The 26,549-nt window shown below is 49.8% G+C and overlaps 1 protein-coding gene across 2 annotated transcripts; it reads right to left on the minus strand.

Moving 5' to 3' along the window:
• Positions 1–14,929: 14,929 nt before the first annotated feature.
• Positions 14,930–25,549, minus strand: LOC115600222 (POTE ankyrin domain family member A-like). Of its 2 annotated transcripts, none has more exons than XM_030468509.1 (12): positions 25,470–25,549; positions 22,321–22,435; positions 21,902–22,075; positions 21,684–21,790; positions 21,051–21,188; positions 18,846–19,099; positions 17,841–17,874; positions 17,692–17,761; positions 16,780–16,846; positions 16,224–16,300; positions 15,732–15,882; positions 14,930–15,000 (listed from the first exon to the last, which is right to left on the minus strand). In XM_030468509.1, the coding sequence occupies exons 2-12, from the start codon at positions 22,324–22,326 to the stop codon at positions 14,945–14,947; spliced, it is 1,134 nt and encodes a 377-aa protein (XP_030324369.1). In that variant the 5' UTR covers positions 22,327–22,435; positions 25,470–25,549; the 3' UTR covers positions 14,930–14,944. The 2 variants fall into 2 exon arrangements, with proteins under 2 accessions (XP_030324369.1, XP_030324368.1); XM_030468508.1 differs by lacking the exon at positions 25,470–25,549 and adding an exon at positions 22,839–23,387.
• Positions 25,550–26,549: the final 1,000 nt, after the last annotated feature.

A 26,549-nucleotide genomic window follows, 5' to 3' on the forward strand; every position in this document is an offset into this window, starting at 1 on the left:
GTGTGGGCAGGATGCCTGCCAACTGGTTGTCCTCTCTTCCTACAGCTACTCGAAGCTGTTAAGTGAAGGTGAGAACCCTCTGGTTGTCCTCTCTTCCTGCAGCTACTCCACTGTTAAGTGGAGCTAGAAAGGGACGAACTGGAGTAATGATATATGCAGGGGCGCTATGTGTACTACTATAGCTACTGAACAAACATCTGTTCAGAGGGTAGGTGTCCCGGAAAATGTGGAAACTAATTGGGGCTAAGACATGCAGGCAGATAGAGGAGGCATGCCAGAGGAAATGGAATTTCGAATCTCTCTGCATTCTACTAACAAAGAGATTTGTGTCACAGCTTACATTCTATTGGCTACAGGAAGAGGGGCCTCTGACTTCACATTTCCCCCCTCCCTATGCCCAAAGATACATTAATAATGTTAGTTAAAAATCTATCATTCTTAATCATTCAGTGAAAATCATGCTATCTATAAAAACTTGTGCAAAATTATCCCTTATCCCTAAGTTACAAACTTAAAGCACCATGTTAGAATCAGTTAGTAAAACATAAAAAAAATCAGAGGTAGTTTAAAGCTATCTAAACGACACTGTAGGAATGTTTGCTTAGAGTAGCTGCCTACGTTCTAAAAAGAGAATGTTAACTCTCTCAAGTCGGCTTTTGACGAACGACACTAATCTGTTCAGGATACAGGGTCCGAAGATTAATGTCAGGACGAATATCACAATTGGACCTATCAAGGTTGATATCAGGGTTGTTAACCACGGAGATTGGTTAAACCATGACTCAAACCATCCCTGTTGGGCTTCCCTATCCTTTTTCCGTTGAGCTAGTCTCTCTCTCAATTTTGCCATGGAGTCTCTAACGACTCCGGTGTGATCGGCATAAAAGCAACATTCCTCTTTCAAGGCGGCACAGAGGCCTCCTTGATGGAGAAACAGGAGATCTAATCCCCGTCTGTTTTGCAACACGACCTCAGAAAGCGAAGAGACAGACTGCTCCAGAAAGGACATTGATTTCTCAATCTTCTCCAGGTCTTCATCGATGGCAACTTGCAGCTGGGTCAGGCCTTGCTGCTGACTTGCCAGGGAGGCCACTCCCGTGGCTGTACCGGCAATTCCCAGGCCAAGCAGAGTTGCCAAGGTAATGGCTGTCAGCACCTCTCGTTTTTGCAGGCTGTAGCCCATCTGTTCCCACAGATGGTACAGATCTTCTTCTGGGTGGTACAGGACCCTGGGGGCAATCAGAATCTGAACACAAAAGTCATTAGCAAAATCGAAGCGTTTAAGGGACACGCATGGCGTTATTCCCAGTTGGTGGCAAATCCACATCCCTGGTGCGAATGGGATTGCCCACGCACGGGTCTTATCTATCGCAACGACTTTTGCACAGGCAGAGTAGCCCCGGCTTGCTAGATCAGTGTTGCCGAAGCATACCCCTCTGCCACTGACTTGGCTCAGGGTGATTCCCTTTCGTGGTGTGTCCCATTTACATTGGGCAGGGTCACTGTCAGACGAATACGTGAAGGAGGCATTGATTGCGATACCCTCATAAAAGGGAGGATTCACATCATAGCACAACCAACAGGAATCCGTCAGATTGGGGTCGGATTGGTTCAGTGACTGGAAGGCAGCGTCCAACACGCCAAAAAATGGTTTACCAACCACATGTTGGGCGTTCCCAACCAGTGGTTTGGGGAGAGCTGTCTCCTCCAGTGACAGGGGACTGGTTGCTATGGAAGCGGAGGTTGGCAAGCTGGTTCTCCTCTGCTGATTATCACTTTTAATTACAATGTTGGGGCCAACCGCTGTATTGCTCTTAATTTCCCGCTTTTTGATAAAGAACAGACCTCCCCTATCACCTCCAGTCTCCCGGTACCTGAAACCCCATGTCTTACCGACTGTCCACCCCAGGTCATTTTCTTCGGTGACATTCAACATAAGATATCTGCACCACCCCTTGTTTCTGAGTTTAAACCACACCGCAAGATTGTGACCCCGGTGTGGACGAGGTATGCGTCTAGCGCAGTTGCTGGGACCCCATTGTACCCTCAAGTATTTGTCTGGCCCTGCTCCTGGTGCCCAATCTGAGGCTATGGTCTCACAGCCCCAAGAGGCGCAACAGAATTGGTCAGGGGCATGGCAGTAAGACCTACCAGGATTGGAGCTAGGGCACATATAGTACTGCACGTGAGTCAAACAAGGGTTCGTGGGGACCAATTCACAGGGAGTTACTTTGAAGCTAGGAGGCCCTGAGGTGACGATTGTCTGTAAGATTTTTTGGTCCTCCCATCTACCCAGCACCCATTCCCATGGTTGATGCTCATACCAACCGCTGGAAGGCATTACGAGTCCCAACAACAAGATTGTACAAAAGCACCGTGCCCCCCCACCCGCGGGGGCTGGTTCGCCTTTGTACGGGCTCTGCAGGTGTGGGTGCTTGAGATGTGGGCAGGGAGGTTGCTGCCATGTTGTCGTCGTCCCCTGCTACCGGGAGATACGGATTTCGAGGGCGTCCGACAAGCCGGTCCTGTGAACAGAAACTTACAGTTTTTGTTAGTTTAACTCTACTATTATTATTGTTATTATTATTACTATTACCATCAGTCTGAAGGTCTGGTTTGATGGACTTAAGTGGACACCACTTAACTTTACCATCTTTTTTGACAGCTGCATACCCTCGCCCTGTGAGAAGTAATCTCCACCCCTGTTCCCATTCACCTAGCTCATTTCTGACTACAATTAATGGGCCCTCCTCCATCGCTCGAGTGGCCCAGTGTTTTTGGGCCGGGCTATTTGCTTCTTCTCCTCTGGGGTACTGATTAAGGGCTAATAGAGCTGTTGCCAGCAGGCGTGCTTGGTCTTTTGAAGGAATGGAGTTGTCGAAGCCTTCTGCTTTTGCTAATACCTCTAGTTTAGATTTCAGAGTCTGGTTCGCGCGTTCGACTATGGCCTGGCCTGTGCTGTTATATGGGATACCATGTACCAGCGTGATGCCCCACTTCTGGGCGAAAGCTTGTACAGATTTGGACACGAAGTTTGGGCCATTGTCAGTTTTGATCTGATTAGGAATGCCGAGCCATGCCATAGCTGTCAGCCAGTGCTGGATAGTCGCTTTGGAGTCAGTCTTAAGATGCTGAGTGGCTACGATCACTCCACTGTATGTGTCCACGGTTACCGCTAGCCATGCTCTAGGTTTCAGCAACTGACAGAGTGTAAAATCTGTTTGCCACACTTCGGAGGCTTTGAGACCTCTGGGGTTTACTCCGCTGTACCACAGCGGTGCTTTCTGGCAGTAGGGACATGTGGCTACGATGTGTTTTGCGTCAGTGACTGAAATCCTGCATTTCTTCGCCAACGCTTTAGCTCCAATGTGGAGAGACTCGTGCAGCTGACGGGCATCTTTTAATGTCCACAGTCCTTTTGCAGCAGCATCTGCTTTATCATTGCCGATCTGGAAGAACCCTTTAATTGGGCTGTGGCTGTTGACATGGATGACTGATATAGTGCCCTGTCGGGAAAGAAGCGCTTCTTCTAGCATTAGAGCTACTGTAGATGTTGACACACTGGGCCCAGACATGGCCAGGCAAAGTTTGGCCACAAACATTGAATCAGTTACTATGTTGAGATGTTCTGTTGGGAACAGTCCACACGCTAGTGCTACAGCCGACGCTTCTAGCTGTTGGACTGAGAGAGCACGATCGGTCATTTTAACGCAGTGCCATTCTCCTCCTGACTGCCAGACTGCTGCCGCAGTTGAGGTCACTGAGGACGCGTCTGTGAAGACCGTTGGTCCCAGTTGAGGCCGGTCCATGATCTTCAGCGGGATGTCAATGTCTACAATTGTCAGCATTTGGGTCCAGGGGGGCTTTGTAGCATGTCGAACTTCTCCTCCAAATCCGAGGAGAGCTATGGCTAGATGCTCTGACATCGCCACTGATTGTGCTGGGAGCTGTTTGCGGAAGGGTAGGTATATTCTGGCAGGTTCGATGCCTAGGTGTCTTAGGGCGAGTTTTCTGCCTTTCATGATGAGGCTACCGAGGCATTCAAGTCCTGGGCAGAATGCACGTGATGGCTTTCCTAGGACTATCCATTGTACTGGCTTGGCTGTTTCTGGAGAGCCCTGGGCCAGAGCTCCTACTCCCCCTCCTTTTGTGAAGTGCACATACAGATCAAGTGGTATGTTCGGGTTCCACCTGGCAAGTGTGCTTGAGGATACCTGTTGCTCAATGAAATCGAGAGAGCTCATTGCTTTGGGTGTCAGAGTTTTTTGCTCCCATGAGTTCCTACCTTTTAAGAGATCGTACAGGGGGGCCATGATTTCAGGAGGGATTAGGACTATGTTGTGCAGCCATTGCAAGGATCCCACCAACTGCTGCATATCGTGGAGTGTCTTGATGTTTCGACAGATCTTCATCTGCGGGGGGGTAACATAGGTGTTTGTGATCTCCACTCCCAAGAAGCTCACGCAGGGTCCTCTCTTAATTTTCGCACTCGCAATTTCGAACCCATGTGCTTTCAAAGTGTTTGAAATTGTTGACACCAGGTGGTCTACTTGGCTTCCTGATGGCGCGGCGATCAAGATGTCATCCATGTACTGGATGATGGTCGCAGACGGGTCAATATGCCGGATCGGCGCTAATGCTCGATCCACTGCGATCTGACAGATGGTGGGTGAGTTGATCATTCCTTGGGGTAGCACTTTCCACTGGAAACGTAGGTTGGGGCGTTGGCTGTTTGGAAATACGACAGAGAAAGCAAACCGCTCTCTGTCCTCCTCATGCAGCGGTATTGAAAAGAAACAGTCTTTGATATCAAGGACAGCACAAGGTTGTCCCTCTGGTATCATAGAGTTCATAGGTAGCAATGTTTGGACAGGACCCATTGGTTGGATTACTTTGTTTACTTTGCGTAGGTCATGAAGGAGACGAAACCCCTCACCAGTTCGTTTGTGTATTACAAAAACTGGGGTGTTCCATGGGCTAGTGGAAGGCTCTATGTGACCTCGCTGTAGTTCGCGGTCAACTAGCTCAAGAAGAGCATCCATTCAAGGCTTTGACAAGGGCCACTGCTCGACCCACACTGGGTTGGATGATTTCCATGTCAGCTTGATCGGCAGGAGCGGGTGTGTGGCAGTGGCCCTCAGGGTAAATTTGTCACCCTGGCGTTTAACAGGGCTAGAGCATCCCTTCCCAGCAAAGGTGGAACTCTTGGCAGGACATACGGAAAGAGGGTGATGGTTTTCTCTGGTCCCTTTTCAGTGTGAAGCGTAATCGCTACCAATTGAGCGCTTTTTCGAGCTTGGCTTACTCCCCCGACCCCACCCACCATGGGCGCCTCTTCCAGTTTCCAGCTTGGGGGCCAAATTGACTTAGGAATAACTGTAACGTCTGCTCCTGTGTCGATCAAAAAGGATACGCTGATGGCGGTGCTATTTGGAACCCTATAGAGGGAGCAGACCCCCCACACCATTGGTGGGTCATTGCAGCTTACTGCCAGGGCCACCTTGGGGTCTCGCCCCCAGAAGGTGGTACCGGCTGTCCCTGAAGCGTGGGTGGATTCGGTTGGACCACTGGTTGGGCCGGGTAGTTGGTTGTCGCTCGCTGGGGCGGTGGGTTCGGGAGTGCCTGGTTCCATCCAGGGTTGGTATAGTTGGGCCGCGTCATATCCCAAGTGGGAGAGGGCTGTGTGCAGCCCGGGCGCCCCCTCCCCGTCCCGTTTCCCCGCTTTTTGGATTTGCAGTCCTTAGCAAAATGCCCTTTCTTTCCACAGACCCAGCATGGTCCCCTGCATTGCCTCTGGCGCGGATTAGATGTTGGTGGCTGGTTCACTAGTTGGGGACAGTTTGCCACCACATGGCCCGCTTGGCCACATTTATAACATGCCATCACATCAGCTATTGCAGTGCGGACAGCTACCTGAATCGGGGCTAGATTCTCTTCATTCATGACACGTTTAATCATGTCACCAATACTTGCCCCCGCTGGCAGTGATCGAAGGATTTCTTTGGCTTTTGAATTACACTGCTGACGTATGCAGTCTAGAAGTACCGGGTTTTTTACATCCGCAGGCAGGGACGAAGAGTCCATGGCCGCCTGCAGACGGTCCACAAATTGTGTAAAGCTCTCACTTTCATTCTGTTTTATTGTGGTCCATGGTGATGACTTGTCTACAATCCTACTGGTAGTACGAATGGCCTCTCTAGCTGCACGGGTGGTTGTCATAATTTCATGGGGTCGCATACCTTGGGCTTGTGCTTGGGGGGTAATCATTGATGGGTCTCTGCCCATCAGTCGCTGCAGGTTGGAGCCATGCAGTGGGTGATCTGCCCCGACTGCTCGGGCTAGTTGCTTGGCACAGTTATCTTCCCATTCTTCTTTGAAAACAAACATGCCTGCCCCATCAAAAATTAGTCTGCCAATTTGTTTTATATCAAATGGGATCATGTCATCTCCCCCAAAAAGCCCATCTATAAGGGTGTTAACTATGGCAGAATTAAGTCCCTTTTCTGCAATTGCTTTAACAATCGCCTGTACATCCTTATAATTTACAGGGGTGTATATTGTTCGTGCCTCATCACCCTCTCCTATCACCCTGACCGGGAATGCTAATGCTGCCGAAGGGACCCAATCTGCGCACGCGTTGTTTATTTTCCTCCAGTCCGTAACGGAAATACCCTCCAGCGATCCCCCTTTGCTACATCCACAGATGTGTCGGGTTCCGATCCCTCCCTTACTACCATTTGAATCTGAGTCTGCCCGGGGCCACTCGTCCCCGGGACTGTCCGACTCAGAATCGGAACTCGACTGACTGGCTACTTCCGGGCTCCGATGTTTTTTCTTCCGGCCCCGGTCCCGCCTACTTTCCTTTTTGGGGCTCCGACCCCTCCCACCTCCTTTGTGGGCGGGCAGTTCACTCCCCTTCGGCTCGCCCCAAGGCCTGCCTGGGGAGGGGTTTGCCCTGCAGTGACAGATCTGTGGGCGGACCCAACCACCCTTCTCCTCCTTACTCGCCTTATAAGGGTATAGAACTGGATAGGCACTCTGATTGGTTCCTGCTGCCTGGTTTGTATTTCCCGCCGCCCGGCTCGCGATCCCGCCCCCCTCCTGGTTATCGGCACCGCCCCCCTTCTCCTTTTCGCTCGGCGCGGTCGGCGCGGCGCCGACGGCGGGGTAGAGCGGGCTGGGACCGAGCGGGTGCGCTCCCCCCCATTTTTTCGCCTCGCCTGGCACGGTCGGCGCGGCGCCGATGCCGGGGCGGAGAGGGCTGGGGGCAAGCGGGTCCGCGTCCCCCCCCTTTTTCGCCTCGCTCGGCACGGCACCGGCGGCGGGGCGGAGCGGGCTGGGGCTTGGTGGGTTCGGACCGCCCCCTTTCTCCTTTTCGCTCTCCCCGCCTTCCCGTCCGCGCACGCCCATCAGTTCTGGCGCCCCCCCCTCGTCTCCGGCAGAGGCATTTTCGCCCCGCCCTCCCCCTTGGGGATCGGCGCCATCTTTGGGCGAGTAAGGAGGCGGTCTGTGCCACGCGTCATCGGCTTTTGATTTTTCGGCCGCTTCCCTAGCTTCCTCAATTAGACCGCACCAAACGGATTCTGTTTGTTTTGTCTCTTCCGCGGGCGGAATAGGGTTTGCAGGCTGGAGGGGGGTGTCCCCCTCGTCCGGTCCGTCTGGGGACCGTCATCGGTTGGGGGTGCAGTCTGCGTGGCTGCACCGACCCCGATTTTCGGGACGATTCGTAAACAGTCCCTTGCCTTCGTCCATGTCTCCTGCTCCTTTAGGGCTTTTTCCAAGGCGCCCCTGACCCTCCCCCATGCCTTGAGGGATTTTCCCGTGCCTGAGGATATGGTCTCCTCGGCCAATGCACAAGTGTATTTATTCTACACCTCTGGGTGGAGGATATCCACCGCCTGCTCAATAACCCCAGTCTCTAACAGCCTCGAAACTGCGAGGGTAAAATCTTTGGGCCTACACTCAATTCCCCACTGTCTATGCACCTCAGATAGGACCTTTACAAGGGCTTCCATCCTCCTTGTCGGTCCGGGAGCGTCCTCCCCGCCAGGCTGGTCCTGCCGCTCCGGCCGCTGTTCACCCGAATCCAGGTGAATTTCCCGAACCCGAATTCGACTCCGGTTCTGGCCTCAATTTTCTTCTTTCCCGGGTTTCGGCACCATTTGTTGCCTTCAGTGAGGCGTGGCGACCTGGTTCAAGAACAACTCAACAACCACCCCAGGTTGTTTGGACCATCAGCTCACAGACATCAATATGATGGATGGCAAATGGCGTTTATTCTTTGGAAACACCTTGTTTTATAGCCTAGGTTTACATCGTCACTTCCGCCTGCTTGCGTCAGGGGTCCATAAATCTATTGGCTGTCCGAGGGTCCAATCTTTCCGTACAGCGCGGAATCTTCCGGTCGCCAGACCCTAACTCCCAGAAACTGAAGCCAACCCTGCCCCTGTCCCCATGGAACTCCCTTCTTAATCCCATCCACAGCATCAGCCTCACTCAGCAGTAGTGTCTCTTGGAGCTGCTCCAGGATGAGCTTCCTGTGCTCTTCCTGCTCCATGATCCTACAGATCATTCCCATGACCCTCCAGATCATTCTCAATCACAGAATACCTCAGGCTGGAAGAGACCCCTGAGCATCTCCTTCTCGGAGTGCCCTGCTCAAGGCAGGATGAACCAGATGAGGTTGCTCAAGGGCTTCCCCAGCGTGGCTTCATCCACAAAGGGGCTGAAAGAGCCTTTTGTCCCACCCCGCAGGGGGATTATAAAGACAGCAAACAGTGTTGGCACAAGTGCTGGACACTGAGGTAATCCCCTCTTTGTCCTTCACCTGCCTGGAACAGGCTCATTTCTCATTCCCATGGTTTTCCTTTTCTCCCAGTCCCAGGGTCAACAAGTATCTGTGTGTGCTGAGGGGGAGAGGCTGTGGTGTCTGCAGCAGGAGCAGCAGCAGCGTTGGCTTTCTCAACAGCAGCAGTGTCTGTGGGCAGCAGCTGCAAAGAAAGCAAAAGTACAAGACAGAAAATTACCTTTATCCTGCCCCAAACCAGGACACACCTGGTTTTTAGCCGTACCTTACACTAAGCAGAGGTCTGCAGAAATAAAATGATATCCTCTGAACTTCAGAAGGACTGACAGTGTGGGATGGTGTGACATCAAGAGATACACCCTAGATACAGGAAACACAACCTAGCAAATAGACTGGAAAACCTGTTGGTAAGGTCCTTTGTTCCAGCTGCTGACCACCAAGGGATGGATGCTCTCTGCTTGGCTGTGGGACCCGCTGGGAACAGGACTGCCCCAGAGATTTCTCTGCAGGGACCAAATGCTTCCACCAAAAGTATTCTGAAGAGAATTCTTTTCTCCATAAGAGAGTTGAATGGCAAAGCTGTCTGTGCCTTAGAGCTCCCTGCCTCTTTCTTGAAGAGCTGCTCTCTCTGGGGATATCCCAATTCCTCTTTCTGTCTGACAAATAGGAAAGCCCTGTCCCCCTCTGCAGGATGTGTCTGTCGTGTGCTGGTCAGGCTGCAGAAGTCATTCTGTGCAGAGGCAGCACAAGTTTGGACTGGATCCCCAAAGGGAGATGGTGAGATGAGTGTTTGGTGCTGTGAGTTGTGCCTGAAGGAAAGGGAGCAGATCAGAGGGCTGGGTGTGGAGACACGTGTGACAGCTCGAGAGCAGAGCTGCCATGAAGCCTCTTTTAGAATGAGGCTCTGAACCTGGAGTGGCATCAGAAAGCACTGGGAAGAAATCCACTGTCCATGTGCTTTCCTTAGGAAAATGAACCCTCTGGCCCACACCATGGAACTGGAGCTGAGCTCTGGCCCTCAAAACTGAGCCATGCCAGACACGCAGCAAAGGACATGAGCACATTGCTGGTGCCCAAGTGATTTCTGGAGCAGTCTTTCTACTGCCAAGGCCCTTTATGCACTCTTGGAAAGCAAGCTATGTCTTTTGCTTCAGAAATATGAGGGTTTTTCTATTGCATTTCATAAAGCAGGGTGCAGAAAATGAAAAAGGGTAAGAGGAGCAGATTTGGTAGCAGCAAGAAATAAGGGTGAGAGACTGCTGAAAATTTTAAAAGCAAAATTCAAATCAATTTATTTACAAAAATTAAAAAAAAAAGTAGAGGGTGGGGAGGGCAGGGGAGGGAAGAAAAGGAAAAGGAAGGGGTGGAGGGGAAAAGGGAGGAAAAAAGAGGAGGGGGAAAAATGGGGGGGAAAGAGGGACAAAAAGGGGGGGGAAGAAGAGGGAAAAAGGAGGAGGGAAAAGGGGGGGAAAGAGGGGGTGGGAAAAAGGGAGTGGGGAAAAGGGGGGGAAAATGGGGGAAAAACGGGGGAGAAAGGGGGGAGAAAGGACGGGGGAAAGCAAAAAAGGAGGGGGGAAGAGGGAGGAAAAGGGCAGGAGGAAAAGGGGGGAGGAAAAGAGGGGAGGAAAACCGGGGAGGAAAACAGGGGAGGAAAACAGGGGAGGAAAACAGGGGAGGAAAACAGGGGGAGGAAAAGGGGGGGAAAGGAGGAGAGGAAAAGGGTGGAGGCAAAGGAGGGGGGAAAGGGGGAAGGGGAGGAATGGGGGGAAGGGGAGGAAATGGGATGGAAAGGGGGGAGAAAGGGGGAATAGGTGAGGAGGGAATGGGACGGGGGGAATGGGACGGGGGGAATAGGAGGGGAAAGGAATTTGGAGCGGAATGGGAGAGGAAGGGGAAACGGAGTGAAAAAGGGAAGGAGAAAAGAGAAGCAGAAAGGGGAAGGGGAAAAGGGAAAGGGGGGAAAGGGGGGAAAGGGGGAAAGGGGGAAAAGGGGAAAGGGGGAAAAGGGGGAAGGGGGAAAGGGGGGAAAAGGGGGAAAAGGGGGAAAAGGGGGAAGAGGGGGAATAGGGAGAAATGCGGGAAATGGGAGAAATAGGGAAAGGGGGAAAGGGGGAAAGGGGAAAAGGGGGGAAAGGGGGAAAGGGGGAAAGGGGGAAAGGGGGAAAGGGGGAAAGGGGAAAGGGGAAAGGAGAGAGGGAGAGGACTACACATCAAAAAACCACCAGGGAAGGGCACCAGGGCTGTCATCCATCCAACAGACTCAGAACATTTATTCAGACTGACAGAAACATATTTTCATCTCTTCTGATCCATCACAAAATACGGAATAAGCTCCCAAAGATGTAAAGTTCATCAGTGTCTGGGCAGAAAAGAGACAAGATTCCTGGTGTTACTTTTACAGGAGAGAGGGGCAAAGAGGTCACTGTCAGAACATTACGGCTACGAAGCCAGAGCTGAACACTCTCTGTGATTAAAAGCAGACAGAAACAGAAGGAAATGGGCTCAGGGGCTTCCTGCAAAGCTGTGACTTTGGAGGAATCATTACAAAATAGGTGCAATTCCCTCTTGGACATCACAGAACATGTCTGATGCCATGGATGACAACAATTCAGCTCCTTTGCCTGAACAATACTGAGTGATTTTTCTCTAAAAAATAGGGTAACTTTTGTCACTGATCATCCTCTTCTTGCCTATGCAAAAAAAAAAAGACTGACACAGAGGAGCTACAAACACAAGCAATGAGTAAGGGACAGCAAAACCCAAGAAATAACAGCATTTGTGTTATGGGCCTGTGCTGGAGAAGTGATGGCTCAGGGCTATGAAACTCTGCGGGGCTCCTGTTCTGGTTGGGATTGAGGATTAAGTCCAGGGAAAGATGACTTCAGCTGAAGCCAAGTGTATCTGTGGGGAGGAAATGGGTCACTTTTCTTTGTTCTTGTGGATTTTGGGTTTTTTTTTTTTCAGGCAAGCGCTTAAAGAGCATTTTGTAAGCAGAAAGTTTCTGTGTAAAGAGAGCAGAAAAAAAAAACCCTGTGCTTAGCAAGGAACTAAACAGCTTTCAAGATGTTCTTTTTAAGAGTTAGGAGCAGTTATATTTTGCCTACCTCTAACATGACACCTTACCTTGTTCTTCATCTTACCATCTTCTTCTTAACAACTTCTTCAGAGATGAACTCATCCAGTTCCTGCTTGTATCCAGAAAATATCCCATTAACAGGAGTGCAACATCCTAAAACATTCTAAAACCTTCTTCCAATCCACACAAAACCAGACAAAAACTCCAAGGGCCAAACAAGTGAGGCCATAAACCAGCAGAGTGGAGGGAAGGGCCCTCTCTCCAGGACTAAAGGGAGAGCAGTGACCAAATTCACAGCTCCTCCAGGAGAACCCCATAAAAACCCAAATGCCTCCTACACACACTGGATCTTCTACATTGAAGTATAAAATGAGATTTATTGCAGACTTATTTATTATAGTCATACAGCCTAGATAAGAAAATTTAATTTAAAGCTTAGCTGGGAAGATCCTGTGGCATCATCTTTGGTTTCTGGGCACTCTTGGGAAACAGCCCTCAAAACCCAAACTTTTCACCCCTAGCACACCTAGATGTTGTGTTGGGATGAGGAGGAGTTACACCAGGAGTAATCCCTTCAAAGGAGTTGTAACTTTAGGCTAAAAAGCACAACCTTGCTTACAGATGCTCTTCAGCAGTAGCTGAGGATGGGATTTCAAAATGTTTACCCTGACTGCAGAAGAGGAAATCCTGTTCATCAATGGTTCTGCTCCTATGGGTGAGCTGGGGATGCTTCCTACTGGACTTCTGTTCAGAACCAGACTGGTGCCAGGATGTCCCAGGTGAGCTGAATGGTGAACTGGATTTGCAGCCACTTCCACGTGTGTTCTTTTATCTTCCACCAAGCTTCCTCTTGGCTTTTCCTTTTTTTTTTTTTTTCCCATCAATTCTGAAACATTCAGCAAACACAAAGAATGATCTCTGGTAGGAACCAGGAACAGTAGAGGGGATTAGGAATGACCAAACCCATTTGACCTGAGGGTTTTGCAGAAGAGGAAATCCTGTTCATCAATGGTTCTGCTCCAATGGGTGAGCTGGGGATGCTTCCTACTGGACTTGGACTTCTGTTCAGAACCAGACTGGTGCCAGGATGTCCCAGGTGAGCTGAATGGTGGACTGGATTTGCAGCCACTTCCACGTGTGTTCTGCCACCTTCCACCAAGCTTTCTGTTGGCTTTTCCTTTTCTTTTTTTCATCAGTTCTGAAACATTCAGACACAAAGAATTCTCTCTGGCAGGAACAGATTAGGAATGACCAAACCCATTTGACCTGAAGGGTTTTGGGGAGCCTGTATCACAGCAGTCAAACCACCTGCAAGGAGCAGCAAGAGTTACCAACACTTGGGACTGCTCAGCACCAGAGCTTCAAAGCAATCTGGGAATGCCCTGTGCTTACACAGCTTCTTCCAAAAGGCAGACAACACCTGCACAACAACTCTGAGCTACCCTCCCTTTCCCAGGGCCACCTAGAGCACTTTGCATAGGAACGTGTCCAGGCGGGTTTTGAATGTCTCCAGTGAAGGAGACTCCACGACCCCCCTGGGCAGCCTGTTCCAGGGCTCTGTCACCCTTATAGTAAAAAAATTTTTTCGAATATTCAACTTGAACCTCCTGTGCTCCAATTTACACCCATTACCCCTTGTCCTATCACTGGTCATCACTGAGAAAAGCCTAACTCCATCTCCCTGACACTCACCCCTTACATATTTGAAAACATTGATGAGGTCACCCCTCAGTCTCCTTTTCTCCAGACTAAAGAGACCCAGCTCCCTCAGCCTTTCCTCATAAGGGAGATGTTCCACTCCCTTAATCATCTTAGTAGCTCTGCGCTGGACTCTTTCAAGCACTTCCCTGTCCTTCTTGAACTGAGGGGCCCAGAACTGGACACAATACTCCAGGTGCGGCCTCACCAATGCAGAATAGAGGGGGAGGAGAACCTCTCTTGACCTACTAACCACACCCTTTCTAATGCACCCCAGGATGCCATTGGCCTTCTTGGCCACAAGGGCACATTGCTGGCTCATGGTCATCTTCTTGTCAACCAGGACCCCCAGGTCTCTTTCACCTACACTGCTCCCCAGCAGGTCAGCCCCCAACCTATACTGGGCCATCGTGTTGTTCTTCCCCAAATGCAAGACTCTACACTTCCCCTTGTTGAATTTCATCATGTTTCTCCCTGCCCAACTCTCCAGCCTGTCTAAGTCTCTCTGAATGGCAGCACAGCCTTCTGGTGTGTCAGCCACTCCTCCCAGCTTAGTGTCATCAGCAAACTTGCTGAGGGTACATTCTATACCCTCATCCAAGTCGTTCATGAAGATATTGAACAACACCGGTCCCAGCACCGACCCCTGAGGGACTCCACTAGTCACACACCTCCAACCAGATTCTGCCCCATTGACTACAACTCTCTGACTCCTTCCTTTCAACCAGTTCCTGATCCACCTCACTACCTGATCATGGAGAGCTCAAACCTCAGACACGCTGAGAAAACGGTAGCCAAAAAAAGACATACTTTTTTTCCTTCACAGAATCAAATTCTGTTCTCTGCAGGACCTCTCCTTATTCAAGGAAAGGACATGAAATTCATCTTTTCTGCCATATATTCCCTTTGAAAACACAATCCAGTAAGAAAACCCTATTAATTCCATGATCAGTGCTGTGACTGTTGGAACACTCCAGAAAAATTAAGACAGTTCTAAGGAAGGCAAAGGGTCTTAAGGAACTTTCCTCACAAATATGCCATCCAGCAGTCTTTATCTGCACAGCACAGCAGCAACAACACTGGGCAAAACTGAAGCAAACCAGCTGGAAACAAAGCAGCACTACAGCAAATATCCAGCATCTGGCAAGGATTTTTCCTCGTCCTAAGAGCACTGTACCCAACTTCAGACAGTAACACAACCTTCCTCTGCAGGACTCTGCCATCACCATTAGTCACTTGCTGGTTACTTTTCTTTACCTTACTCTATCATCCAATTTACTCTATAATGCCACTTACCAGCCCAGACTCTAATGCCAAATATTTGGCTTCACATACCTGCACCCCAGAGTTGTCACTGGCTTCCTTTAGGCCTCTATTTTTGCTGGTGATGACACCTGGAAAGTAGATCCGGAGTGCTCACCTACAGGGAAAACAACAGATTTTTACAACCAGCAGGACTTAATGCTACTTAGTTACTCCTAGAGTGCATCTTGATTAATGGTGAGAACAATCTGAACAGAAAACATCACATCCCCTCAAATTTGTGACAAGCTAGAGAGAAAATGATCAGAATACACATTTCATGTGCATCTGTGTTCAATCCTTTCTTTGGTGACATTTGACTTTCTTATGTAAAAAAGAAAGTTTCTGAATATCACTATGGCCACAAATAATTCACTCCAGTGTCTCCAAGGTGCAGGATCTCTCTCTCAGATAAACTGTGTGCCATGCAGTAACCAGCAAGATGCTTCCAGCAATGCAAAGGGGGCCTCCTCCTCCTGCTCTGAGGCCTGAGGCTCCTCCACTGTTTCAGTAAAGATAGCTGTACAAAATTGCTTCTCTCACTTGGTCAGTGTTCATTCAGGTCACACACAGCGACGTGCGTGCAGCTTGCTGCCACAAAACACTTGGTTCAGAGGCAGAACACAGCAAAAAAAGAAAGCAGGGCACTTCCTAGATACACAGCACTGTTTGCAACACAAAGCCACGATTTCCATTCTCAAAGAAAGAATGAAAAAGAACAGGAATCCCACCAGGATTCACAAGTGAGGGAAAAAATTCCCTATCAGAAGTCAACACAATCTTTGGTCATTTACTGGGCATTCACAGAGGAAGAATCTCAATCACTATTAAACAAATCATTCCTCTCACCAGGCTTGTTCTCTGCAGTCCCTGTCAAAAGATCAGGACTTTCATTCAAAATGTACTTGGTGACACATGCAGCAATTGCAGCCCACAATTCTTTATCCAATTCTTCCTGCTCCTGATTCTCCTGCAGTTCTTCCTCTTCAGGTGACTCTTCCTAAAAGAGATCAAACCACACAGCTGGAAAGAGCTCAAACAAGGACCTGCTTTGCCACCCACTGCCAGCTTGAAAAAGACTTCTCCTGCCTAAGACAGAAGGGAAACTTGGCTGACCTTGCTTTTACAAGCCCTTCAGCTTTTCCAGGGAAATCTGCAGCAGCAGAAAGAAATGCCTCCTGTCCTCAGTCTCAGCCCTGCTTCTGCACAGCCCCTGAGAAGCACTTCCCCACTTCAGCCCAGCTTCATTTCAGTCACACCAAGCTCTCAGCTGCTCCGGGATCTCCCTCCTACCCTCCCCAGCCCCACCATGGAAACCTCCCTGGCCTTCACACAAAGTACCTGAGAACCACACAGAGATCTCCATTGACCTTCCTCAGCTTTCTCCTTCTGGAGAGCTTCCAGCTCTGCCTGGAGACCTACACACCAGGGAAGAAGAGCGAGATGCAGTGGTTTTAGTTCACTCTGCTACCCCCCTCTTCTTTTTTTCAAGGTTTTCTTTATTCACTATGGACTTCCATTTCTAGAAGAATCACATTCTCTTCAACCACATATGAAAAGTCAATTAAAATGTATGTGAATAAAAGGAGTTATTTCTTTATATTGCAATTGGCATCTTGCCAGACTTCCTCACAGCAGAGGAGTCATTGGGAATGTCTGGAAAATGAGCCAGCTAAGGGAGGAACAGGAGGGAGGAAGGACTGGTCAGGGACAGAGGCTTTGGAGGTGATTAATAGCTTTATTTTACCTACATGGTTTTTCTTTTCTCAAATGAAAAAGTGCTTTGTTTTCAAAACCTACTTCTCTCACTTTCTATAGTAAGAAAATACAAAACAACTACTTAGCAAGTCTACTTTGGCAGAGCAGGACATCATGCAACCTTTTCCAGGCAGCTTACCAGCTTTCCTGTACTTCAGGAAAACGTCCCATAACTCCAACAAGTTTGGCTTCTGCTGCTTCTGGACCTGAAGATTTATTTTAGAAAATAATATTTCATTTCTAAACGGCCTAAGAGTCACAACAATAAACATTGTTTTCACATCAAATGTTGAACAGGAAATATAATCAGGTTGTCTTTTTCATAGTGCTTAGGTGCTGCCTTTATCTTATACTTGTAACTACACAAACACTCCTCACACACCCAACTCAGTGAGTATTCCACCCCACAAGACTCTGCAGGCACCCTTCTGCAAAGTGCTTCCAGAACTATGTTTACGTGCAGAACAGTTTCACTCCTCTGATTTTTATCTTTCTATTACTTAGCAAAATTCAGCTCTCACAGTTTCAGAAGGCTTTCTTGCAAAGGTGCAGAATGCAAGGCACTGTTAGCATCACCAGACTTGATGCATAAATCAGCCTCTGCAAGTACACTTTCCACACTATCCCTACATTTCAGGATCACAGCAGAAAAATGCATCATTTCTATTTAAATCAATGCAAGGAAATGAGATCATGTTAAAACTAAAGATGCTGGCTGGCATCTCCAGCAGTAGTGAGTGGGTTGAAGTACCACACTCAAGTTCCCCATCACTACAGAATCCCAGCAGCAGCAGCAGCAGATGCTGATCCAAATGAACAAGAAGAAATAAAATAATGTGACTGTGCACCTAGGACTTTGGCCCCAAACCACAAACCTACTGCTTGCTCTGCCACAGCTACAGGTCTTTTTGCAAAAACTGACAGCAGGCCAGAGATGGCTTCTAAGGAGAAAACAATGCTGGCTGGAACTGCAGTTTCTTTCAATCCCAGAGAAAACTTGCCTTCAAGAGATTTACTTTTCAAGGACACTTTTCCTGGAAATGCACCATACCTTAGGGCTAAAACAGATTGAGTCTTCAGAATCACTCCAAGTGTCATCATTCCCCTCCTCCTCAGAGCTCCTTCAAAAACAAAGCAAAATGAGTGCTATGTCTCTAAAATCACCCCTCAAGCAAGTGGTTGGGGTTTGTAAAGTCTCACCTTACTGAGCCTCCTTCACAAAGGTCATCTGTGGCTGTTCAAAGATTCAATGACATGCTGACATGAGATTTGGCAAGCTCACAATAAAACAGTACACACAGACATTTAACATGGACAACTCTACAGCTCCTACAGAATGAAACTGGCCACAACTGGACCCAAATGGGTCTGGTGACTGCTGCAGGAGTCACACCTGAGTGTCGGTGTACGGATGCACCTCTGTGCCTCCTGGAACACTCTGTGTGGCACCTGTGGCTGCAGGTCCCTCTGTTGTTACATTATTTAGAATACAAATCACTATCCACCTTCTCTACCCATCCTGCTCACTAACACCTGACATTTCAAGACAGCAAATGCTGGGGTTCTCTTATGACAGGTACCCCAAATGTAACATTTGCCTCAGAGGTGACAGGGCTGTAACATTTGCCTCAGAGCAGCAGGCAGTGCTGCTTCTCTTGAGCTGACCACAAGCACATGGAATGGATGTGGCACAAGGACTCCTCCCCAAAACATACACTTCAGAGGACCTCAGAAGCTCGCTCAGGATCACCCCAGCTTACCCTCTAACCCTCTGTTGCTGCAGCACAGCAAAGGGACTCTCATGATGTGCTTTGCACTGCCAGCCAGACTGCACTGTTAATGCCAATAAGTGCTCCCTGAACACTCTCTGCTCTCCATTTGACACACAGCTCTGATACAACACACTTAAAAAAACTCAAAGAAGAACAGGTCCCAATCTAGAGTTCATTTATATTAAAAAATTCATTCTAGAGGACACAATCCTCTCAGTGGACATGGAGCACACAAATCACAACTGCCCTTACAGCCTGACAAGGCCAAAAAGGAACAAATCAGCACATTCACAAAGCTTCTTGTGCTGCTCCTCCTGAGGCCTGCACTGAAGTCACCCGGGAGCACAGCACAGTCAGTGCTGACAATACAAACCACCTCAAGGAAAGGCCACATCATTTTCCTCTTGAGCTCCTCCCTAGTTAAGGATCCTACCTCCTCTGTCCACAGCAGGTGCACCCCACATAAATGGAGCAGCTCCTGCCTGCTCAGGACTGGTAACCATGGGGATATCTTCTGCATCACAGGCAGGAGCTTCTCCTGTCTTCTCCTGCTCTGTTTTGATTTCCAGCTCTCCAGCAGCTCCTGCCCGCTCAGGAATTCGAAGGATCTTGAGGATGTTGTCACCTTGAGCATCCCCTGCAGGAGCTTCTGCTGTGTCCTCCAATTTTGCCAGATATTGACTGAGACTGCACAGACAAAGAGAGGAAACGGAGTTGGAAAAAAGAACCACATCCTGGCATACACCACTCAGCACAACACTTAACACCAACTTATTATCCACCCTACACATATTCATACCAATTCTAAGCATTCTCCTCAGCATTTGTTAAGGGTAACACACACAGAACTCACTGCAGGGCTCTTACCCCAGAGATGCACATTCACACCTTCCAAGTTCCAAGCTCCTGCTTGGAACATTCTTTCAGTCTGCCTTTTAGGCACACAGAACCACCTGAGAGAAGGAACCCCCCCAGCTACAAAGCTGTGCATCAGAGCAATGAAGGGCTCTCAGTCACATCTCCTCTGAAACAAAAGGCTGGTGCTTCCTGGACACTGCAGTGCAACTCAGCAAGGACAATGGTGCTGGGCTGGGCAGAGGCTTTACACGCATCTCAGCTTGCCAAGTTCCTCCTCTGGCTACAGACACTTGGGAGAGTTGCTACTGGGCAGACCTCAGCTCAGCAACAACACTTGAAAGATTCTCTAACTGAGAATCCTGGGCAGAAATTCTCCTCAGCTTCCAAACTAACACTAGACACAGTGTCTCAGTTCTAACCAAACATCAGCTGACAGAATTGCTCTGGTACCCCCCTCCATCCTCCCAAGGGACGAGAAAAGGGGAACAGGGAAGAGAGACTTGAAGGTCTGAAAAGAAGACCGGAACAGCTCTGCTCCAAGAGGAAGAGACAGGAACATGTGGGATGAGGAACAAACATCTGCAAGTCTAGACCAAAGCCCATCTTCATGGTCACAGTTATAAGTGTCCCAGGGTCCCTCGCAGCAGGGCTGACTCAGGAGAGGGGTCCCCAGCTGCCCCCAGCCCCCTGACCAGCTAGAGCATACTCTAAAGCAGAGTCAGCTGAGGACTCAGACTCAGAATCTTCTCAGCCCTATTCCATGAGAGACTTGCGTACTCTGAGAAAAGACTACAGCCGTTTTTCAGGTGAACCACTTCTCTCTTGGTTACTCCGATGCTGGAATGAGGGGGCTGCTACCATACCATTAACTCAGAAGGAAGCCAGGCAGTTGGGATCCCTGGCCAAAGATGCAGGTATTGATCGGGCATTTGGGGAAAAGGCTGGAACTACCAGCCTGTGGAAACGACTCTTGTCAGCTGTAAGGGAGAGATATCCCTATAAAGGGGAAATAGACTGCCCACAGATCAAAGCAGCCAGGCTTGGAAAAGCTATCAGGTATCTCGAAGAATTGGCTGTGCGAGACGTGATCTATAATAATGATGACATTGAAGATCCCTATCACGTACCATGCCCTAAACCTATGATGCAAAGGTTTGTGCATGCTGCACCACCACCTTTTAATCATACACTATCAGTAATGCTATGGGTTCCTGCAGCGATAGATGCAACTGTGGGTGATGTGATTAAAACTATCCGAGAGTGTGAAGATGCTGTCATAGCCCCTTGTCGGGCCTGGGTCTCAGCTATCAAGAGAGCATCTGAGGAATGGCATTCACCCCTTTCTCCATCTCCCTGATGGATTCGGATCTTGCTGAGCACGGGCGAGCTGATGACAGAACAGGAGCCTCTGCCCAAGAGCTCCCAGTGCAGCCCAGCAGCAGGGAAGAAGGGAGCAGGCAGGGACCAGGCTGCCCATCCTCTGGGCTCTCAGAGAGGCTGGCAGGAGATGGCAGGGAATCCTGAGCCCTGTCTCTTCCACCCCTCACGAGTCCCTCAGGGTGCTACACACCCTCTCTCTGGGGCCTCCCACCGGTACCAGAAAATCAGCCTGGGCCCAAAAACCAGAACACACAGCAACCACACCCATCAGATGACATCCCTGAGCACACCTTCAACACACCTCTAAACACACCATTAAACCTTGGTGCTGCCACCAACAACATTCCAAAGCCACGCTGAGAACTGACCACTTCTTCTCATCAGAAAGTTCAAAGCTTACCTCCAGTACCCATGAAGATCAGCATAATCCTCAGCTGTGTTCCCATCACGGTCTTCATGGGAAACTTTGGCACCGTAAGAAAGGAGAACTTGGACCAAATTCAGCTGCCCAACAGAAGCAGCAATCATCAGTGGGGTCCTGAAAGATTCAAAACATCCTATGAAATGGATCACTTGACACAGACACAGAAACATTCCTTTCAGTCCTGCTTGCTCTCAGAAAAAGTCTTTTCCCCATTCCATTACAATGAACAAAAGAAAAAGCAGGTTCCATTGGAAGCAACAATAACATGGCAGAGGGAGTCAAAACAGCTGCGTGCTCAGACAGAGCTGCCACATGTACAACACTTCAGTGCACACCAGGCTGCTGTGCAGGAGCTGGTTTCTCAAACTGAGGCACTGCTGCCAGGCTCAGGACACATCTCCTGCCAGACAATGCCTCCTGGACAGCCCCAGTGCAGAAAGCAGCCCCTGAGGTACCACAGCAGCCAAGCACACGCTGCTTTCACACACAAGTCTCACAGAAACAGCTCCTTCCCAGTGCCCCCCTGCTTTTGCTCAGAGCACATTCCCATGCTTCTCAGCAGTCCAACAGAAAGAATACCAAAGGGACACCTTTGGAGAAGCCCCTTACCTTTGATGCCGGTCTCGAGCATGCACGTCAACTCCTGCTTTCAGGAGGATTTCTACTATCTCTTCCTGATCTTCAGAGATAGCAAGAGCTAGTGGGGTAAAGCCCTCCTGAAAAGTCAGAGAAATACATCATGTTAATAAGCAAAGTCAAAAAAATCTGCAAAAGGAATACTGACACCACTTTCTGGAAGGACTTGCTGAAGAAAGAGAAACATTTACCTTATTCTTGGCACGATGATCCACATAATGCCTGAGTAACAGCCCCACGAGGTTTTTATTATGAGCCAGGATGGCCAGATGGAGGGCAGTGTGGCCATCGGTGTCGGTGAGATTTGGGTCGGCACCGTGCTCTAGCAGGAAAGCCACACAGTCTTCTTGATGAAACTCTACTGCCTGGGAACAACACACAAAAAAAGGGAAGACTTCCAAAATCCCATTTCACTCCATCACAGCTCGCCCAGCTTCTGACCACTGGGAAAGAAGAGCACCTGCAAAGATGATCTGACAGGTGCCTGTTCCACTCCAAACCCAACAGGCGTCTTTCCGCACAGCTCTGCCTACAGAGTCCTGCCAGACACCTCTCCTTTCATGCACAGTCAAGAAGCCCCTCTTCCAAGAGCAGAACTTCTCTCACTCACCTTCATCAGGGGTGTTCTCCTGAGATTATCAACAGCATCCAACTGGCTGCCGTGCTTTACAAGGAATCTGGCAACCTCTGTGTGGCCGTTGGCACACGCCAGATGGAGAGGTGTCCTGAGAATCAAACATGGGAGCTTAACACTGACAGACAAGGAAAGAACCAAAGCTGTGGCACCACCCAGCCCGGGGGACCCTGCCCAGACCCTGCTGCTCCTGCTGCTGCTGCTGCTGCTGCAAGCCTGCAGACATCACCCACAGGGCAGGAGAGACCTGGGGAGGCCTCAGCAGCTGCAAGAGAACCCTGCAGGGAGAGCAGGGCCAAGCAGCAGCCCAGCACCTCCAGGAGCACTGGCGCCCACCCAGCAGCTCCCAGCACTGGAAAGCTCTCCAGTTCCCCCTCCCAGCTGACAGGGCACATCTTGCTTTGCAAGCAAGCAGCTCCAAGGGGATCCCACACAAACCCTGCAGGGGGGATGCTCCCACAGCCCACCCGAGCATGCTGCCCACAGCCCCTCACCGATTCTCCCTGTCGCGGCGGTCGATGCCCCAAATCTCCATCCACCAGCGCCAGCGCCTCAGCCAGGCCAGGTGGCCGCGGGCAGCCGCGCGGTGCAGCCTGCCCAGACCTTGGTACTGAGGCTCAGGGGCGCTGGTGCCGGAAGAGGCAGCACCGCAGGGCTGCCTAGGAGCCCTGCCAAAGCGGGGAAGCTTCTGCTTCTTGGAGAAGAGCCCCATCCCAGGAGCTCTGTGAGCTGTGGCACGGGCACAGCCCCGCGGGAGCAGCGGGAGGCAGCCGGCCGAGCCGGAAGGGTGGGGTAAGGGTTGGGTGGGGTAGACCTGGAAGGGTGGGGGTTAAGGACAAGGGAAGGGCAAAAACAGGGTCAGGGGAGGGAGGAGACAGACGGGGACGAGGTGGGTGCAAGGGGAAAGGCAGGGACGGGGCGGGAGGAAAGAGCAAACCAGTGTCCAGAACCGGGAGCAGCCGGAGAGACGCAGCCCAGCGCAGCTCAGCACAGGAGCCACAACGGCAGAGTCACCGCTAACGGCAGTCGCCAGGGGCAACGGGGGGCGGGGCCGAACCACCTGCGGGGGGGGGAAGGGGCTGAACCAATTCACGGGGGGAAGGGGGGAGGGGGCTGAAGGGAAGGAAAAGGCTCCTTTAATCCCTAAACCTTGCCCAGGTTAAAGCCTCAGCATTCATTCATTGCCACTGCAGGTGACAATGGTCCCTTAAGTGTCTGAGACAGGCTGAGAAGCTCTCCCCCACCTCTGTGAGTCATACAAACAACTGGTAAGTTCTGCTCCTGGAGAGGCTTTTTCATACCCAATTCAAAGGAGCAGCTAGAGAGGGAAAAATAACCCTTCTTGTGTAACCCACTTCTTGTCTCTCACTTGTCATCTTTAAATGGCAAACTAGCTTCCTCTGACTGCACAGAGCTCACTGCAAAAGTTCCACTGCCATTGTACAAGTACAGGGTGTTTCCCTAGACAAGTCTAACCCATAACTAGAGGGAAATGGACATCTGGAATTCTCCTGGCCTACCAGGAATTACTGGCAGGACAACTAGCTTTTCCCTAACTCTGGGGAAAATCTCAACACAAATGGTAGCTGTCACCAGGCCACATGTGTCACACCCAGCTACACAGAAAATCATCTCAAAGTTCCCTGCTGCAAACACATCCTCTGCAGGCCCCAGCACCAGCCTGACCTTCCACAGGCAGCCCAGCTTTTGAACAGCCAGCCTGAAATGAGCCACTAATGGCTGTAATTAGCCACCAACCACACCCCACTGCTGGGCATCAGCCAGGAGAGAATTTAAAAGCAGCAACTTGCCTCAGGCACTGAGTCTCACTGCTGTCTGCTGAGCTGCCCAGAACAAAACCCAAGCTTTTTCAGGTAGTGCAGAGAAATCAGGACACAGCTCCTAAGGAGGGAGAGAATCACTGAATGGCTTGGGTTGGAAGGGACCTTAAAGATCATCAAGATCCAAGCCCCTGCATGGGCAGGGACCTCTCCCACTAGACCAGGTGTCACAAAGCCTCATCCAACCTGGCCTTGAACACTTCCCAGGAAGGGCAGCAACAACTTCTCTAGGCAACCTATTCCTGTATCCCGCCACTCTCATGAGGAAAAAGGTTTTCCTAATATCCAACCTAAATCTCCCCTCTTTCAGTTTAAAACCATTACCCCTTGTCCTGTCACTACTCTCTCTGCTGAAAAGCCCCTCCCCAGCTTTCCTGTAGCCCCTTCATGGACTGGAAGGTTCTCCAAGGTCCCCCCAGAGCCTTCTCTTCTCCAGGCTGAACAGCCCCAACTCTCTCAGCCCATCTTCGTAGCAGAGGTGCTCCAGACCCCTGGTCATCTGCTTCTCCACTGTGGACATGCAAAGCAGTCACCTGGAAAACAAACACCTATGCTCCTTTTGAAGCTTTTTGTAGTCCCTTAGTTCCTCACCACACCTGTCTGTAACTCACAGAGTTTGGACATCTTCTTCTTCCTGTTAAAGTAAGTTTGACCTTTAGTCCAATTCTCCTTTCTTACAACATAAGCCCAAGAAATAAAACAGGGCAAATGTGAAGAAATATATACTGCATGCAAATGCAAAATGTGAACATCTCAGAAAAAACCTTTTAGAATTCCTGCATGGTTTAGGGAACATTTTAGAATGACATTTGTCTTGGTTTACTTTTTCATGTTTGCCAACCACAATGAAAAAGCATATTGGAAAAACACTATGGCATTCTGGTTATGTCAGAGACACTCCAGTGTAGTTACAACCTCAGGTGCAAACAAAATACAAAGATTCTGAGTTTTGTTTTATCTTTTAAGCTTTTACAGGCACAATGCACCCTTACAATTTACCTACAACAACTCTAAACCAAAAAGAAGGACTAACCTGACAATGCAAAAAATAGATAAAACCACAACACCATTCCCTCCAGCTGAGAGAAAGCAGCTTGGCCATTTGAGATGACTAAACTGAAAAAACTCACAATTGTCATAAATCAACAGCACTGACTTTCCAAATCATTTGTTTTGGCCTTATTCAATGTAGCCTTGTCTAACGAGATGTAAACTCTTCCCTTTCAGCTTTTTACAGATAAGACTTTTCTCACAAACAGGTTATGTTTAAAGTCATCATGTTACCTGGGGTAAGCACTTGTTGGCAACTAGAGCATCAGGAGAAACCTCTGCTGACAGGCTGGGCAGGTATGTTCCTCAGTCTCCAGTAATGCTGTTCTAATACCTGTGTAGAATTAGAATCATCAAAATGGTTTTTAAAGAAAGGAGGGAAATTCTGGAGTTCTAATCAATTGTAAAAAACACGTATATAGTTAAAGGGTGAGTAAGATCTTGAGTGGAGAGTGTGGGAGTTAGGGTCTGGCGACCGGAAGATCTCGCGCTGTACGGAAAGATTGGACCCTCGGACAGCCAATAAATTTATGGACCCCTGACGCAAGCAGGCGGAAGTGACGGTGCAAACCTAGGCTATAAAACAAGGTGCTTCCAAAGAATAAACGCCATTTTGCCATCCATCATATTGATGTCTGTGAGCTGATGGTCCAAGCAACCTGAGGTTGGTTGCTGAGTTGTTCTTGAACCAGGTCGCCTCGCCTTCTCCGAAGGCAACAAATGGTGCCGAAACCCGGGAAAGAAGAAAATTGAGGCCAGAACCGGAGTCGAATTCGGGTTCGGGAAATTCACCTGGATTCGGGTGAACAGCGGCCGGAGCGGCAGGACCAGCCTGGCGGGGAGGACGCTCCCGGACCGACAAGGAGGATGGAAGCCCTTGTAAAGGTCGTATCTGAGTTGCATAGACAGTGGGGAATTGAGTGTAGGCCCAAAGATTTTACCCTCGCAGTTTCGAGGCTGTTAGAGACTGGGGTCATTGACCAGGCGGTGGATATCCTCCACCCAGAGGTGTGGGACAAATGTACTAAAGCCATGGCCGAGGAGACCATATCCTCAGGCACGGGAAAATCCCTCAAGGCATGGGGGAGGGTCAGGGGCGCCTTAGAAAAAGCCCTAAAGGAGCAGGAGACATGGAGGAAGGCAAGGGACTGTTTACTAATCGTCCCGAAAATCGGGGTCGGTGCAGCCACGCAGACCGCACCCCCAACCGATGACGGTCCCCAGGCGGACCGGCACGAGGGGGACACCCCCCTCCAGCCTCCAAACCCTATTCCGCCCGCGGAAGAGACAAAACAAACAGAATCCGTTTGGTGC

Source organism: Calypte anna, unplaced genomic scaffold, assembly GCF_003957555.1.
Source record: "Calypte anna isolate BGI_N300 unplaced genomic scaffold, bCalAnn1_v1.p scaffold_147_arrow_ctg1, whole genome shotgun sequence".
Lineage (NCBI taxonomy): Eukaryota > Metazoa > Chordata > Aves > Apodiformes > Trochilidae > Calypte > Calypte anna.

Bases quoted from the DNA above. Each gene is read 5' to 3' on its own strand.
- LOC115600222 (XM_030468508.1), bottom strand. From the start codon at position 23,056: ATGGGGCTCTTCTCCAAGAAGCAGAAGCTTCCCCGCTTTGGCAGGGCT. The intron at 17,875-18,845 runs GTAGGATCCTTA...ATCTTTGAACAG, and splicing joins ACCTGCTGTGGACAGAGGAG to CCACAGATGACCTTTGTGAA. The intron at 17,762-17,840 runs GTGAGACTTTAC...TTGTTTTTGAAG, and splicing joins TGTGAAGGAGGCTCAGTAAG to GAGCTCTGAGGAGGAGGGGA.